At 40.6% G+C, this 13,743-nt stretch overlaps 1 protein-coding gene across 1 annotated transcript in view; it reads left to right on the forward strand.

The window, feature by feature from the left end:
• The window catches only part of GNAI2 (G protein subunit alpha i2), a 126,669-nt gene that overhangs the window by 87,350 nt on the left and 25,576 nt on the right, over positions 1–13,743 (forward strand). Inside the window, exon 5 of the mRNA XM_083351723.1 lies at positions 11,813–11,941. Within this exon, the coding sequence (XP_083207849.1) occupies positions 11,813–11,941 (129 nt within the window). The remainder of the gene's footprint in view (positions 1–11,812; positions 11,942–13,743) is intronic.

The following is a 13,743-nucleotide window of genomic DNA, read 5'->3' on the forward strand; positions in this document are numbered from 1 at the left end:
CAAAATAACACGAAGCAGTATTTGTCTAGTCTTCATCTAGTCTAATCTCCTACCCTGTCCCTCAAGTCTTCAGGCCCCTTATCATTTTGGTTGCTCTCTTCTGGATGTCTTCTGTAATTTGATCTTAACGGTGTACGTTGTTGTTGCAGCCTATGAATACATTTATCAATTTTCTGCACCTGTAACACATTCAATTTGTGATCCACCAAGGCATCCACTGTTGCCCCATATGATCTTTCCACAAATCCTACGTGCCCTCTTCTTGTTTAGTAGCTGCATTTCATTCCAATGACATAGTCATTAATCAGAATGGTTACTAAATGGATACAACACTGATTTCTCCTGTCTCAGTATGAGACTTTACATTTGACAATTTTAAATTCATATTGCTGGGTTTTGCCCAATATTACATTTTGTCAAGAGCTTTCGGAACTCTTGATATTTTCTGCTAAGCTATTTGCTGTCTCTCCTATCACTGGGTAATCTAAAAAATTTGATACTCATATTTTCTTACTCAGATTCAAACCATAAATACTTTGTACAATGTAGGGCCTAGGACTGAGTCTGTGGTATATTTTTTGACATTTCCCTCCATCTTTTTGGGTATGTAGTTCAACCGGCAATGTATTTATGTAATAGCATAGTTCAGTTCACATTTTGTCAACTTTTCTAGTAGAATCTCCTGGGTGACTATCAAATGCTTTGCCAAAATGAATATACAGTAACTCTATTGCATTACCCTGGTCAGTTAAAACAAAGAAAGGAAATCGGCTTGATTTGACATGATTTATAAATTTAAGTTGGCTTCTGCCAAGCAATGTATTCTTTTCTAATTGCTCACCAACTAAATGCTTACGGTAATAATTTGTTACAAAATTTTACTAGTTATTGGCATCAAGCTGACGAATCTTGGTAATCTTTTCCCTCTTTTTCTGAAAACATGAACAATATTTACTCATCATTATAAGATATTATTTACCATGTCTTTGTTACTTCTGTAACATCCAAGTTAAGAACTCTTATTGCACTGTAATCTCAAATCTTGGATGTGGACATTTTTGTGTATTATATATTAAGTGCAACATATACATTTAATAAATAAAAAATAAGTGTGTACATTAAACAGAGAATGTATTTTGAACTGTTCTAGGTAGTCTGTGGTTTGGCTCAGCCAAAATGTAAAACATTTTGATTGTTTGTTATTTCAGTTAATGAAAAATCCTAGTGTTATTTTATAGGCCAAATGCAGTAAGTTCAAGTTGACAGTAGAAAAGCCATCTGCTAATAATACTTTAATTTGAATTCTTGCAATGGGCAGAGAGTTCTATTATATTACTTTTGATACCAGGGGTTCCCAAGCAGGGGTGTGAGACGATATTCCAGGGGGTGCAAAAACTTGGGTTTTCAAAATTATAGTATATATGCATAATTCATTGCCATTATTTTGAACTTTTGTAAGGGGTACGAGAATATATCAGAAGCGTTCTAGGGGTGCGGGGTATAGAAAAGATTGGGAGCTACGGCCTTAAGCTTTAAGACAAGGCTGCAAAATACACAATTCATTAGTAATTTTTTGTGGCCAAAAATATCTTTCCCCTTCATAGTTTTGAGAGTTAGGGGGATTTTTAAGGAGAAAATGGTAGCTTTACATCTTGTAGATGTCTAAGACTTTCATTTCATGTTAATAATTTTAGTTGTAATAGCCACCATAATAAGCAAATGGAATTTTTCATCCATTGTCTCCTGTCCTCTCCTTGTTAAATAACAATATAAGAAAGATGCTGTAGCTTCTTCAGGATTATAGCCATGTTGTAACCTGCTTAAAATTGTAAATAATATACCAATTAATAAGCTACAGAATGCATTAATAAAATAATATTGACACTGTTCATGCGAAGGCTTGTTGATTTCTCTTGTGAGCGATCAATGCTGTTTTCTTTATAGAGTGTTTTCTTTTGATTGTTAAATCCATCGTTGCCTGAGGATGAGGAAAAATGCTAGAACTGAAGGGGTCTCAAAAAGAGAATAGAATGCCAACATTTAATCAAAAGTGGTTACAAGCGAAGAATGTTAGGTTTCTGCACTGCTGCGTATGCAGATGACTCACTGCAGAGTACAACAGTGATACTGCCAGAGAAAGCCAATTTGGACAGTGTGGTGCTGCTAATAACAAACATACAAAGCTTTTAGAGCATGCTGAGGGAAACAGAACATCTGTAATTAGAGAGGATTATTTAATATGGATGGTATAATTCTACTCAATGTATAATAGTTATGAAAGACTATAATGCTTTAAATGCCCTATTATATTTAATAGATTTTTATCTATATTCCCAACCCAAAAGCTCCTGACCAAATAAACTGAAAACATAAAAAATATGTTTTTATGTTTTATTAAACTCTTCTGCATTATACAAGATAGCGTTCTCTTTGTTGTTGTTGTTAGTTGCAAAGTCATGTCCGACCCATCGCGACCCTATGGACAATGTTCCTCCAGGCCTTCCTGTCCTCTACCATCTTCTGGAGTCCATTTAAGCTCACGCCTACTGCTTCAGTGACTCCATCCAGCCACCTCATTCTCTGTCGTCCCCTTCTTCTATTGCCCTCAATCTTTCCCAGCATTAGGCTCTTCTCCAGTGAGTCCTTCCTTCTCATTAGGTGGCCAAAGTATTTGAGTTTTAGCTTCAGGATCTGGCCTTCTAAAGAGCAGTCAGGGTTGATCTCCTCTAGGACTGACCGGTTTGATCGCCTTGCAGTCCAAGGGACTCGCAGGAGTCTTCTCCAGCACCATAGTTCAAAGGCTTCAATTCTTTGGCGCTCAGCCTTTCTTATGGTCCAGCTTTCACTGCCATACATTGCAACTGGGAAGACCATAGCCTTGACTATACGCACTTTTGTTGACAGGGTGATGTCTCTGCTTTTTAGTGTGCTGTCTAGATTTGCCATGGCTTTCCTCCCAAGGAGCAAGCGTCTTTTAATTTCTTGGCTACAGTCCCCATCTGCAGTGATCTTGGAGCCCAGGAAAATAAAATCTGTCACTACCTCCATTTCTTCCCCATCTATTTGCCAGGAATTGAGAGGGCCGGATGCCATGATCTTGGTTTTCTTAATGTTTAGTTTCAACCCACGTTTTGCACTCTCCTTCTTCACTCGCAACAAGAGGCTCTTTAGTTCCTCTTCACTTTCTGCCATTAGAGTGGTATCATCTGCATATCTTAGGTTGTTGATGTTTCTTCCGGCAATCTTAATTCCAACTTTTGATTCATCTAGCCCTGCCTTTCTCATGATGTGCTCTGCATATAAGTTAAATAGGCAAGGCGACAGTATACAACCTTGCCGGACTCCTTTCCCAATTTTGAACCAATCAGTGGTTCCGTGTCCAGTTCTCACTGTTGCTCCTTGGCCTGCATATAGGTTTCTCAAGAGACAAATAAGATGGTCTGGTATGCCCATCTCTTTAAGGACTTGCCAGAGTTTGTTATGATCCACACAATCAAAGGCTTTAGCATAGTCAATGAAGCAGAAGTAGATGTTTTTCTGGAACTCTCTAGCTTTCTCCATGATCCAGCGTATGTTAGCAATTTGATCTCTAGTTCCTCTGCCTCTTCGAAATCCTGCCTGTACTTCTGGCAGTTCTCGATCCACATACTGCTGGAGTCTAGCTTGTAGAATTTTAAGCATAACTTTACTAGCATGAGAAATGAGTGCAATGGTGCGATAGTTTGAACATTCTTTGGCACTGCCTTTCTTTGGAATTGGAATGTAAACTGATCTTTTCCAATCCTGCGGCCACTGTTGAGTTTTCCAAATTTGCTGGCAAATTGAGTGTAGCACTTTTACTGCATCGTCTTTTAAGATTTTGAATAGCTCAGCTGGAATACTGTCACCTCCACTAGCTTTGTTGTTGCTCAGCTTTTCTAAGGCCCACTTCACTTCACATTCTAGGATGTCTGGCTCGAGGTCAGTGACCAACTCATTGTGATTATCAGGGACATTAAGCTCATTCTTGTATAGTTCTTCTGTGTAATTTTTCCACCTCTTCTTAATCTCTTCTGCCTCTGTTAGGTCCCTGCCATTTTGGTCCTTTATCATGCCCATTTTTGCATGAAACGTTCCCTTCATCTCTCCAATTTTCTTGAAAAGATCTCTGGTCCTCCCTATTCTATTGTTTTCTTCTATTTCTTTGCATTGTTCATTTAAGAAGGCATTCTTATCTCTTCTAGCTATTCTTTGGAATTCTGCATTTAATTGGGCATATCTTTCTTTTTCTCCCTTGCCTTTCGCTTCCCTCCTTTCCTCAGCTATTTGCAAAGCTTCCTCAGACAGCCATTTTGCTTTCTTGCATTTCTTTTTCTTTGGGATGGTTTTGGTTGCTACCTGTTGTATAATGTTGCGAACCTCTGTCCATAGTTCTTCAGGCACTCTGTCTATCAGATCTAATTCCTTAAATCTATTTGTCACCTCTACTGTATATTCAACAGGGATATGATTTAATTCATACCTGACTGGCCTAGCGCTTTCCCCTACTTTCTTTAATTTAAGCCTAAACTTTGCAACAAGAAGCTCATGGTCTGAGCCACAGTCAGCTCCTGGTCTTGTTTTTACTGACTGTATAGAGCTTCTCCATCTTTGGCTGCAGAGCATATAGTCAATCTGGTTTCTTTGTTGACCGTCTGGTGATGTCCATGTGTAAAGCCGTCTCTTGGGTTGTTGGAAAAGAGTGTTTGCTATCACCATTGTATTCTCTTGACAAAATTCTATCATCCTGTGCCCTGCTTCATTTTGTACTCCAAGGCCAAACTTGCCTGTTATTCCAGTTATCTTTTGGCTTCCTACTTTAGCATTCCAATCTCCCATGATGATAAGGACATCATTTTTGGGTGTTAGTTCTATAAGGTGCTGTAGGGCTTCATAGAACCAGTCAATTTCATCCTCTTCAGCACCGGTGGTTGGGGCATAGACTTGGACTACTGTGATATTGAATGGTTTGCCTTGGATTCGAACTGAGATCATTCTGTCATTTTGAGGGTTGTATCCCAGTATTGCTTTTCCTACTTTTTTATTGACTATGAAGGCTACTCCATTTCTTCTGAGAGATTCTTGCCCACAGTAGTATACCTGATGGTCATCTGAATTAAATTCACCCATTCCTGTCCATTTTAGTTCGCTGATACCTAAGATGTCGATGTTCAGTCTTGTCATCTCTTGTTTGACCATGTCCAGCTTTCCTTGATTCATGGATCTTACATTCCAGGTTCCTATGGAGAAAGAATCTTTACAGCATCGGACTTTCCTTTCACCACCAGACATATCCACAGCTGAGCATCCTTTCGGCTTTGGCCCAGTCGCTTCATTCTTTCTGGCGCTACTAGTACTAGCCCTCTGCTCTTCCCCAGTAGCATATTGGACGCCTTCTGACCTGAGGGGCTCATCTTCCAGCATCATATCGTTTTGCCTTTTGGTACTGTCCATAGGGTTTTCATGGCAAAGATACTGGAGTGGTTTGCCATTTCCTTCTCCAGTGGATCACGTTTTGTCAGAACTCTCTGCTATGACCTTTCCGTCTTGGGTGGCCCTGCACAGCATAGCTCATAGCTTCATTGAATTATGCAAGCCCCTTCGCCACGACAAGGCAGTAATCCAAGAAGGGGAGCGTTCTCTAATGTACCATATAGATATATTGCAACTTCTGGCTTTCTGCTCCCACAATTCTCGGCATTAGCATAGAAGAGACTAATGTAAAAAAAACATATTTTATACATCTATACAAACAAGAATAACAGCAGCCAAAAATGTAATTAATCTCTCAAATGTTGATCATCAGTATATCTGTGCAAATTTCTGATGGACAGTAGAGGGAGAATAATAATTAAGTACAAATGTATAATTCAAATGTATTTTTATTATCTGCTTTTTATTAGAAGAAGAATTTGAAGCACAGACTCGGCAATATGTTTCATTTTTCTTCTGTCAAATCTTTTCTATTGCAACTCTTCCATCTTCTTTTAATCATAAATGGCTTGGGACCATATTACCCATCATGTGAGCTGCCCAGAAATCTTTTGTTATAAAATGGTAATATATAATAAAATAATTTGGGCAATAATACAGTAAGGAGCTGGAAAGCATTAAAGTTGCTTAACTGGTATTTGATTTTGAGGCAATAGAAATAATTTTTTTGGAATTATAATTTATTTATTTATTTATTTATTTTTGGGACTTATATGCCGCCCTATCTCTCAAAGGACTCAGGGCGGCTTACAACAATAAAAAACAACAATACAAAAATTAAAAAATGAATTAAATAACAGCCCCAAAATAAATTAACTACAGTTAAAAATTAAAACATATTTAAAAACCCATCATCAATCCAGGTCAGCCTGATGAAAGAGAAAAGTTTTGAGGTCGCGGCGAAAGGACCGGAGGTCCGGGGCCATCCGAAGCTCAAGGGGAAGCTGGTTCCAAAGGGCTGGTGCTCCCACAGAGAAGGCCCTCCCCCTGGGGGTCGCCAGCCGACATTGTCTGGCCGACGGCACCCTGAGGAGGCCCTCTCTGTGTGAGCGCACTGGGCGATGGGAAGTCGTCCCCGGTAGCAGACGGTCCTGCAAGTATCCCGGGCCTAAGCCATGTAGGGCTTTAAAGGTAAGAGACTGCAGTGAATCAGTCAGCACTTGACAAAGAAAAAACAATAAAGTTCTGGGTGCACATATGGAACAATCCAAAGAAATACAAAGGAACACAGTTTGGACAAAGGAGGCAGATAAGATAATAAAAAGGATTAAAAAGGCTGAAATGATGATGATGATATTGGAAGGGATCTTGGAGGTCATCTAGTTCAACCCCCTGCTCAGGCAGGAAACCCTATACCATTTCAGACAAGTGGCTGTCCAGTCTCTTCTTAAAAACTTCCAGTGTTGGAGCATTCACAGCTTCTGGAGGCAGGTTGTTCCACTGGTTAATTGTTCTAACTGTCAAGAAATTTCTTCTTAGCTCTAGGTTGCTTGTCTCTTTGATTAGTTTCCATCCATTGCTTTTTGTCCTGCCTTCAGGTAATTTGGAGAATAGTTTGACTCCCTCTTCTTTGTGGCAACCCCTGAGATATTGGAACACTACTACCATGTCACTCCTCTTCTTTTCATTAAACTAGACATACCCAATTCTAGCAACCGTTCCTTATATGTTTTAGCATCCAGTCCCCTAATCATCTTTGTTGCTCTTCTTTGTACTCTTTCTACAGTCTCAACATCTTTTTTACTTCGTGGTGACCAAAACTGGATGCAGAATTTCAAGTGTGGCCTTACCAAGACATTGTAAAGTGGTATTAACATTTCACGTGATCTTTATTCTATCCCTCTGTTAATGCAGCCTAACACTGTGTTGGCTTTTTTGGCAGCTGCAGCACTTTACTGTCTCATATTTAAGTGATTGTCCACTAGGACTCTGAGATCGCTCTCACACTTACTACTATTGAGCAAAGGTACACCTATACTATCCCTATGCATTTGGGTTGTTGTTGTTTTTTTGCCTAAATGTAGAACTTTACTTTTTCACAATTGAATTTTATTTTGTTAGATAGCCCCCAATATTCACATCTATCAAGATCCTCCTTTACCTTAAGCCTATCTTCTGGAGTATTGGTTATTCCTCCCAGCTTGGTGTCATCTGTAAATTTGATGAGTTCCCCATCTATCCCCTCATCCAAATCATTGATGAAGATGTTGAAGAGCACTTGGCCCAGAACAGAGCCCTGGGGCACCCCACTACACACTTTCCTCTGTGTAGTTGCAGTTCCATTGAGGACCACACGATGAGTAAGGCCAGTCATCCAGCTACGAATCCATCTGGTGGTGGTTTTGTCTAACTCACATTTTTCTATCTTATCAAGTAGTAAGTTGTGGTCTACTTGTATCAAATGCCTTACTGAAATCCAAGTAAATTATATCCACAGCATTCCTCTGGTCCACTAATTTTGTCACCTGATCAAAGAATGCAATAAGATTTGTCTGGCATGATCTGTGTTTGACAAACCCATGTTGGCTTTTGGTAATGACTTTGCTTGCCTCTACATGTTCGCTGATTCAAACAAATAAATTGCAGAAATGGTGGAGAAAAGAAGAGCAAGGAAAACCAAAACTTGGACAGCACCAGAAGATGAACTGTGTAGTTTTGAAATATTTGACAGGTCTAACACCCACTCATTGATTCATTTAATCACAGCGTTCACTTAATGACCATGAGAAAAAATGGTCGTAACTTCAAATTCAATCACATGATGCTTTGACTTTCCTTAACAACAACTTATGACCATAATTCCGGGCTCAATCACAGTTGTAAGTTAAGGATTGCTATACATAGAGAGTAGTTTGTGTGTGTGTCTGTGTGTGTGTTTGTGTATATATTACTGTATGTAGATACAGAGGGGGGGAAAGCAATGTATTCTATCTGATTTAATGTATTGATATATTAATTTTAAAAAGAAATATATAAACAAGCGTGGTTTTCTAAGTCAATATGCAGCCCACAGAGGTCATGTGTGGTTTAACAGTTTCCATTTGAGTTTAACACCACTGGTTAAAGAAATCATTTTTTTCTGTTTGACAAGGCACTGATTAATTACAATCAATATTACTGTGAAATATAAAAACGAAACAGCAAAATAAAACTTTAAAGAACAAGTATATTTAAGGGATTCTGATCTGCTGACTACCTTGTTTTTCTTCCTCCTGCTTTGCAAATGAAACAATGGACACTGGCAAATTTGATTTTTTTTCTGGCCTTTGAGAGAGGTTTTATTTTCTTACTCTGATGTTTTCTGCCTGAAACACTCCACTAACTGTCCCCTTCCTTTTCCCCAAAGACTTCCCTTTTGCTATTAGGAAGGAGAGCTGTGGTGTTTTGACTTTAAACGGCACGTAGCTGTAAATTGTTTCTGCATTTGCACATTTTCTCTGGTTTGTTGCCATAGTGATGAATATTTTCCTCTTTCCAGAAAATTCTATCGAACGTATGTTATTAGGCAGCCATAACTGATTTAAAATGATGATGGTGGGTGACTGGACTGCAAACCTGGGTATCTTTCTCAAGAATGTTAGACACCTGCTAGTTCCAAGTGTTGCACAGTTAAGCATAATGAAGTAGCTTCTTTCATTGTAACACCACTTCAGTTTTGCCAAAATTGAACTTCCCTTTTAGTGACTTTTTCTTCCTCTATTATTTTTATAAAATTTGAAGTACAAAGTCTGAACTACAAAATGTGCAATGATAGTGGCAAGATCAGCCATTTTACAATTCAGCAACAATTTTCAAGATTTATATCAGCGTGAACTTGTATCAAAATGGTGGCCTGAACATCAGTTGACATTTGTCAAACTTCATGAAATAGCTTTCTTAATTACATCTCTTGTACTTGCTTTTATCTCATCCTAAAAATACTATCGGAGGTTACAAGTGAGAGACGGGGTGGGGGAACTGATTTTTTTGTGTAGCTTTGAGGTAGGAACATTTCAGAAGAATTTTGGAGAGAGTGATATATCTTAGCTGGCAATGTAGGATTCTATTTTCCTCACTCTTATTTCAATAATGATAGTCAGTCCAATCCCAGAAGATTCTAGTTAGTGTATAGCAAACCCCAAAATTAAATATAGATGACTGTTGTGATTCAACATTATTAGGGGCCAGAGGGCCACTTAATTGCCTCAGCTGCCTTATATAATAATAACAGACAAAATTGGGACTATTCATATCTCTGGGCTTGGGAGTGGGGGGGAGAGGAGGAGTTCCATAAACTAGGATGGACAAAGTAAATCTCTTCCATCTTTGTGCATATAATAATCTTGCTGCCATTACCATATACCACAGGTCGGCATCCTGCGGCTCCGGAGCCGCATGCGGCTCTTTGAGCCGTCTCTTGCGGCTCCCAGCCGCCCGGTGCGCGCGCACCTCTTCCAACGGGCAGTGGTGCGCGCGCACCTCTCCAAATGGAGAGTGGCACCGCCCGTTTGGAGAGGTGCACGCGCACCTCCCCGAATGGGCGGAGGTGCGCGCGCACCTCCCCAAACCTTTGGAGAGGTGCGCGCGTACCTCTGCGCGAATGGGCAGCGGTGCCGCTCTTTCAGGAAGCCCGCCGCGGCCCGTCTGTGAAGCTGCCGAAAGCGGCAGCTTAGCAGACGGGCCGCGGCAGCTTCCGCAAAGAGCGGCGCCCCTGCCCATTCCGAGAGGTGCGCGCGCACCTCTCCGAACGACCGGAGGTGCGCGCGTACCTCCGCGCGAATGGGCAGCGGTGCCACTCTTTCAGGAAGCCCGCCGTGGCCCGTCTGTGAAGCTGCCGAAAGCGGCAGCTTAGCAGAAGGGCCGCGGCAGCTTCCGCAAAGAGCGGCGCCCCTGCCCATTCCGAGAGGTGCGCGCGCACCTCTCCGAACGACCGGAGGTGCGCACGTACCTCCGCGCGAATGGGCAGCGGTGCCGCTCTTTCAGGAAGCCCGCCGCGGCCCGTCTGTGAAGCTGCCGAAAGCGGCAGCTTAGCAGACGGGCCGCGGCAGCTTCTGCAAAGAGCGGCGCCCCTGCCCATTCCGAGAGGTGCGCGCGCACCTCTCCGAACGACCGGAGGTGCGCGCGCACCTCCCCAAACCTTTGGGGAGGTGCGCGCGCAACTCCGGTCGTTCGGAGAGGTGCGCACGCACCTCTCGGAATGGGCAGGGGCGCCGCTCTTTGCGGAAGCTGCCGCGGCCCGTCTGCTAAGCTGCCGCTTTCGGCAGCTTCACAGACGGGCCGCGGCGGGCTTCCTGAAAGAGCGGCACCGCTGCCCATTCGCGCGGAGGTACGCGCGCACCTCCGGTCGTTCGGAGAGGTGCGCGCGCACCTCTCGGAATGGGCAGGGGCGCCGCTCTTTGCGGAAGCTGCCACGGCCCGTCTGCAAAGCTGCCGAAAGCGGCAGCTTTGCAGACGGGCCGTCGCCATCAGGCAACCGGGAACCGGTTCCATCTCATTTTTTAAAAAATGGCAGCCGCGTGCGTCCGCGCATGCGCAAAAAACCTTTTTGCGCATGCGCGTGCATGGACACACGCACGCGGCTCCCTCTTTTTTTAATTTGTGATGGAACCGGTTCCCAGTGGCTCTTTTTCTTTTTTAGGTTGCCGACCCCTGCCATATACAAAACTAATCTTCCATGAGTATTTTCTAATTAAATATTCATTACTCCAAATTTTAAAAAATCTGATTTCTTTGCAATGGTAATCTTTAACATTCTTTGTATAATTATATATATTTGTATCTAGAATTTCATGGCTTTTTCACAAATCCACCATGCGGGGTAAAATGTCCCTTTGTGTTTTTCACCTTTGACTTGAGGTACTTTTATACACAGTTGGCATGCTAGTCTCCATTCATATGGAAATAACTGATTAGGGAATTAGAACTGAATTTGGTTTTTCAGTTAGAACTGAAGAAACTTCTTGGGTGAGACGTGAAATATTTTCAGAGAAAAAAACCAAGAAAGTCGAGTTGCGTTTTGGAAAAAGCCCCTTTAGGACAACTGATTAGGAAGAGATACTCTGTGAGAATTAAGACACATGGAATAAGGAGAATTATTCTGTTCCCTTCTATCTCCCCCCACCCCCCATTTAAAAAAAGGTCTTATCTCTGTTGAATCAATAGAAACAGGTTTCATTTTTCTAAAGCAGCTTTCTTCAGGGTATGAGATAATAGCTATGCTGGCTGCGAATGATAGCGCTTACTAAGCTGGTATATAGTTTAGTACATCTTGAGGACATCAGGTAAGATAGTTCGTTAACTCCCAACATTTTTTTTTCTGCAGCTACCTGAATGATTTGGAGAGGATAGGCAGAATGGATTATATTCCAACCCAGCAAGATGTGCTGAGAACCAGAGTGAAGACTACAGGCATTGTAGAGACTCATTTTACCTTCAAGGACTTGCATTTCAAGTAAGTTCATAAAATTATACTTTTGTTTGTTTGTTTTTGACAAAAGGAACTCATTGCAGCCAAAGGATGAAGTTGGATTTTGGCTCTCCATGCATGTAATGCAGAGGTACCATGTTATATGCATCTTGCAGGGAATATTGTAATTTATAAGACCTATATAATATTTAAACTGCTGCACATTATTACTTAAATCTACTAGGAGGAAGTGGGGCTTATAAGGTTGTGAGTGCAAAAGCAGGAAAGATCACTTATATACCAACAATTCTGAAACCATTAGGCATATTTGTATGTGAATGAATAGTGTATATGGAAATATCATTCCTCACCTGCTTTGAGCTTTAAACAGGCTGCTACAAACAGAGATATCCTTGACAATCTTAGCTGTTTAGTAATGAATAAAGACTTCTGGGAAGGATGAAGAAGATTGTTGTTCAGTTTTCACCTTTATGAATGATATTTGGTAATTAAAAGTTCAGAACTTAGGCTCTTTTGATATGGAACAGTTAGCATAATTTGATAAGGAGATGAAAGCAGAATGAGTCCCAAAACCTGTGCAGTATTTTCCTCTGCAATAGCAGATTCTGGGCTGATCTCATCATTACTGCTTTCATCTGACATAATCCAGTTTGATCGTTGACAGAATTAGCTGCAGTCTTCTCTCAAGAAGTTAACACTCAGTACATTTAACTCCATGCAGCAAAAGGGAAGGAAAAATAAATGGCCTTTTTTAAATTACCAGAGCAGTCTTTAGGAAGATCTTCAAAAAGTGTGTGTGCATATAGAAAGAACAGCTGTGATAGTACAGAGGGAGATTTAGGTAGTGTGTACTATATGAGTAACATTTACAGCAAAACAGTTGAATTTGTGAGAATTAAAAGCTCTCTGGGGAAGACAATACAGTGGAAAAATATTCTTCAGGTAAAGATGCCAAAGCAAAAGATCTGTTCCAAATTTTTGCTTTATCCTTGACTAGCACTGATGACGTTACCTGTGGTAGTTTTGGTAATGACCCAAAACAACCAAGCTCAAAGAGCATCAAGAACACCCCCTAAAGTCAGTTTGCTCCCCTTCTAAAGAACAGGGAAATAGAATTTTTGCTACCATTTTAGTACAGAACACATTTAGTCATTGTATTAAACATAGAGCCTTTATTATCTACCAAAAATTATACAATTGTCTTATAACTATTTTACATGAATAATTTAGAAGAGTTGATATTGCAGCATCATTTTAAATGAGTATGCTTTACTCAGGGTCATTCCTGAAGGAAAAACAAGTAAAAATTGCATTAGATAATGTATTAAACCATTATTACAAGACGTATTTTAAAAGTTATGTTGTTGTTGTTGTTTTTTTAAAAAATAACCTTTCCCATATCTCACTAGGATAGAAATTGCTAATTTTAGTGAACAATATTTATTTATTTATTTATTTATTTATTTATTTATTTATTTATTTATTTATTTATTTATTTATTTATTTATTTATTTGGATTTATATACCGCCCCTCTCCGAAGGGACTCAGGGCGGTGTACAGGGCAATTAAAACACTATAAATAACACATAATGTATAAAAATTAAAATAGAATTAAATTAAATAGCCCTAAACAATAAACACATTCTAAAATTTAAAATTTTTTAAAATTTAAAAATCTAAAATCCCAGTCCCTCAGTCCAGGCTGGCAAGTTCAAATAGCCAAGTCTTCAGGTTGCGGCGAAACGAGCGAAGGTCAGGAGCCATCCGGAGCTCAACCAGAAGCTGATTCCAGAGGGCAGGTGCGCCCACAGAGAATGCTCCCCCC

Source organism: Vipera ursinii, assembly GCF_947247035.1.
Source record: "Vipera ursinii genome assembly, chromosome: 2".
Lineage (NCBI taxonomy): Eukaryota > Metazoa > Chordata > Lepidosauria > Squamata > Viperidae > Vipera > Vipera ursinii.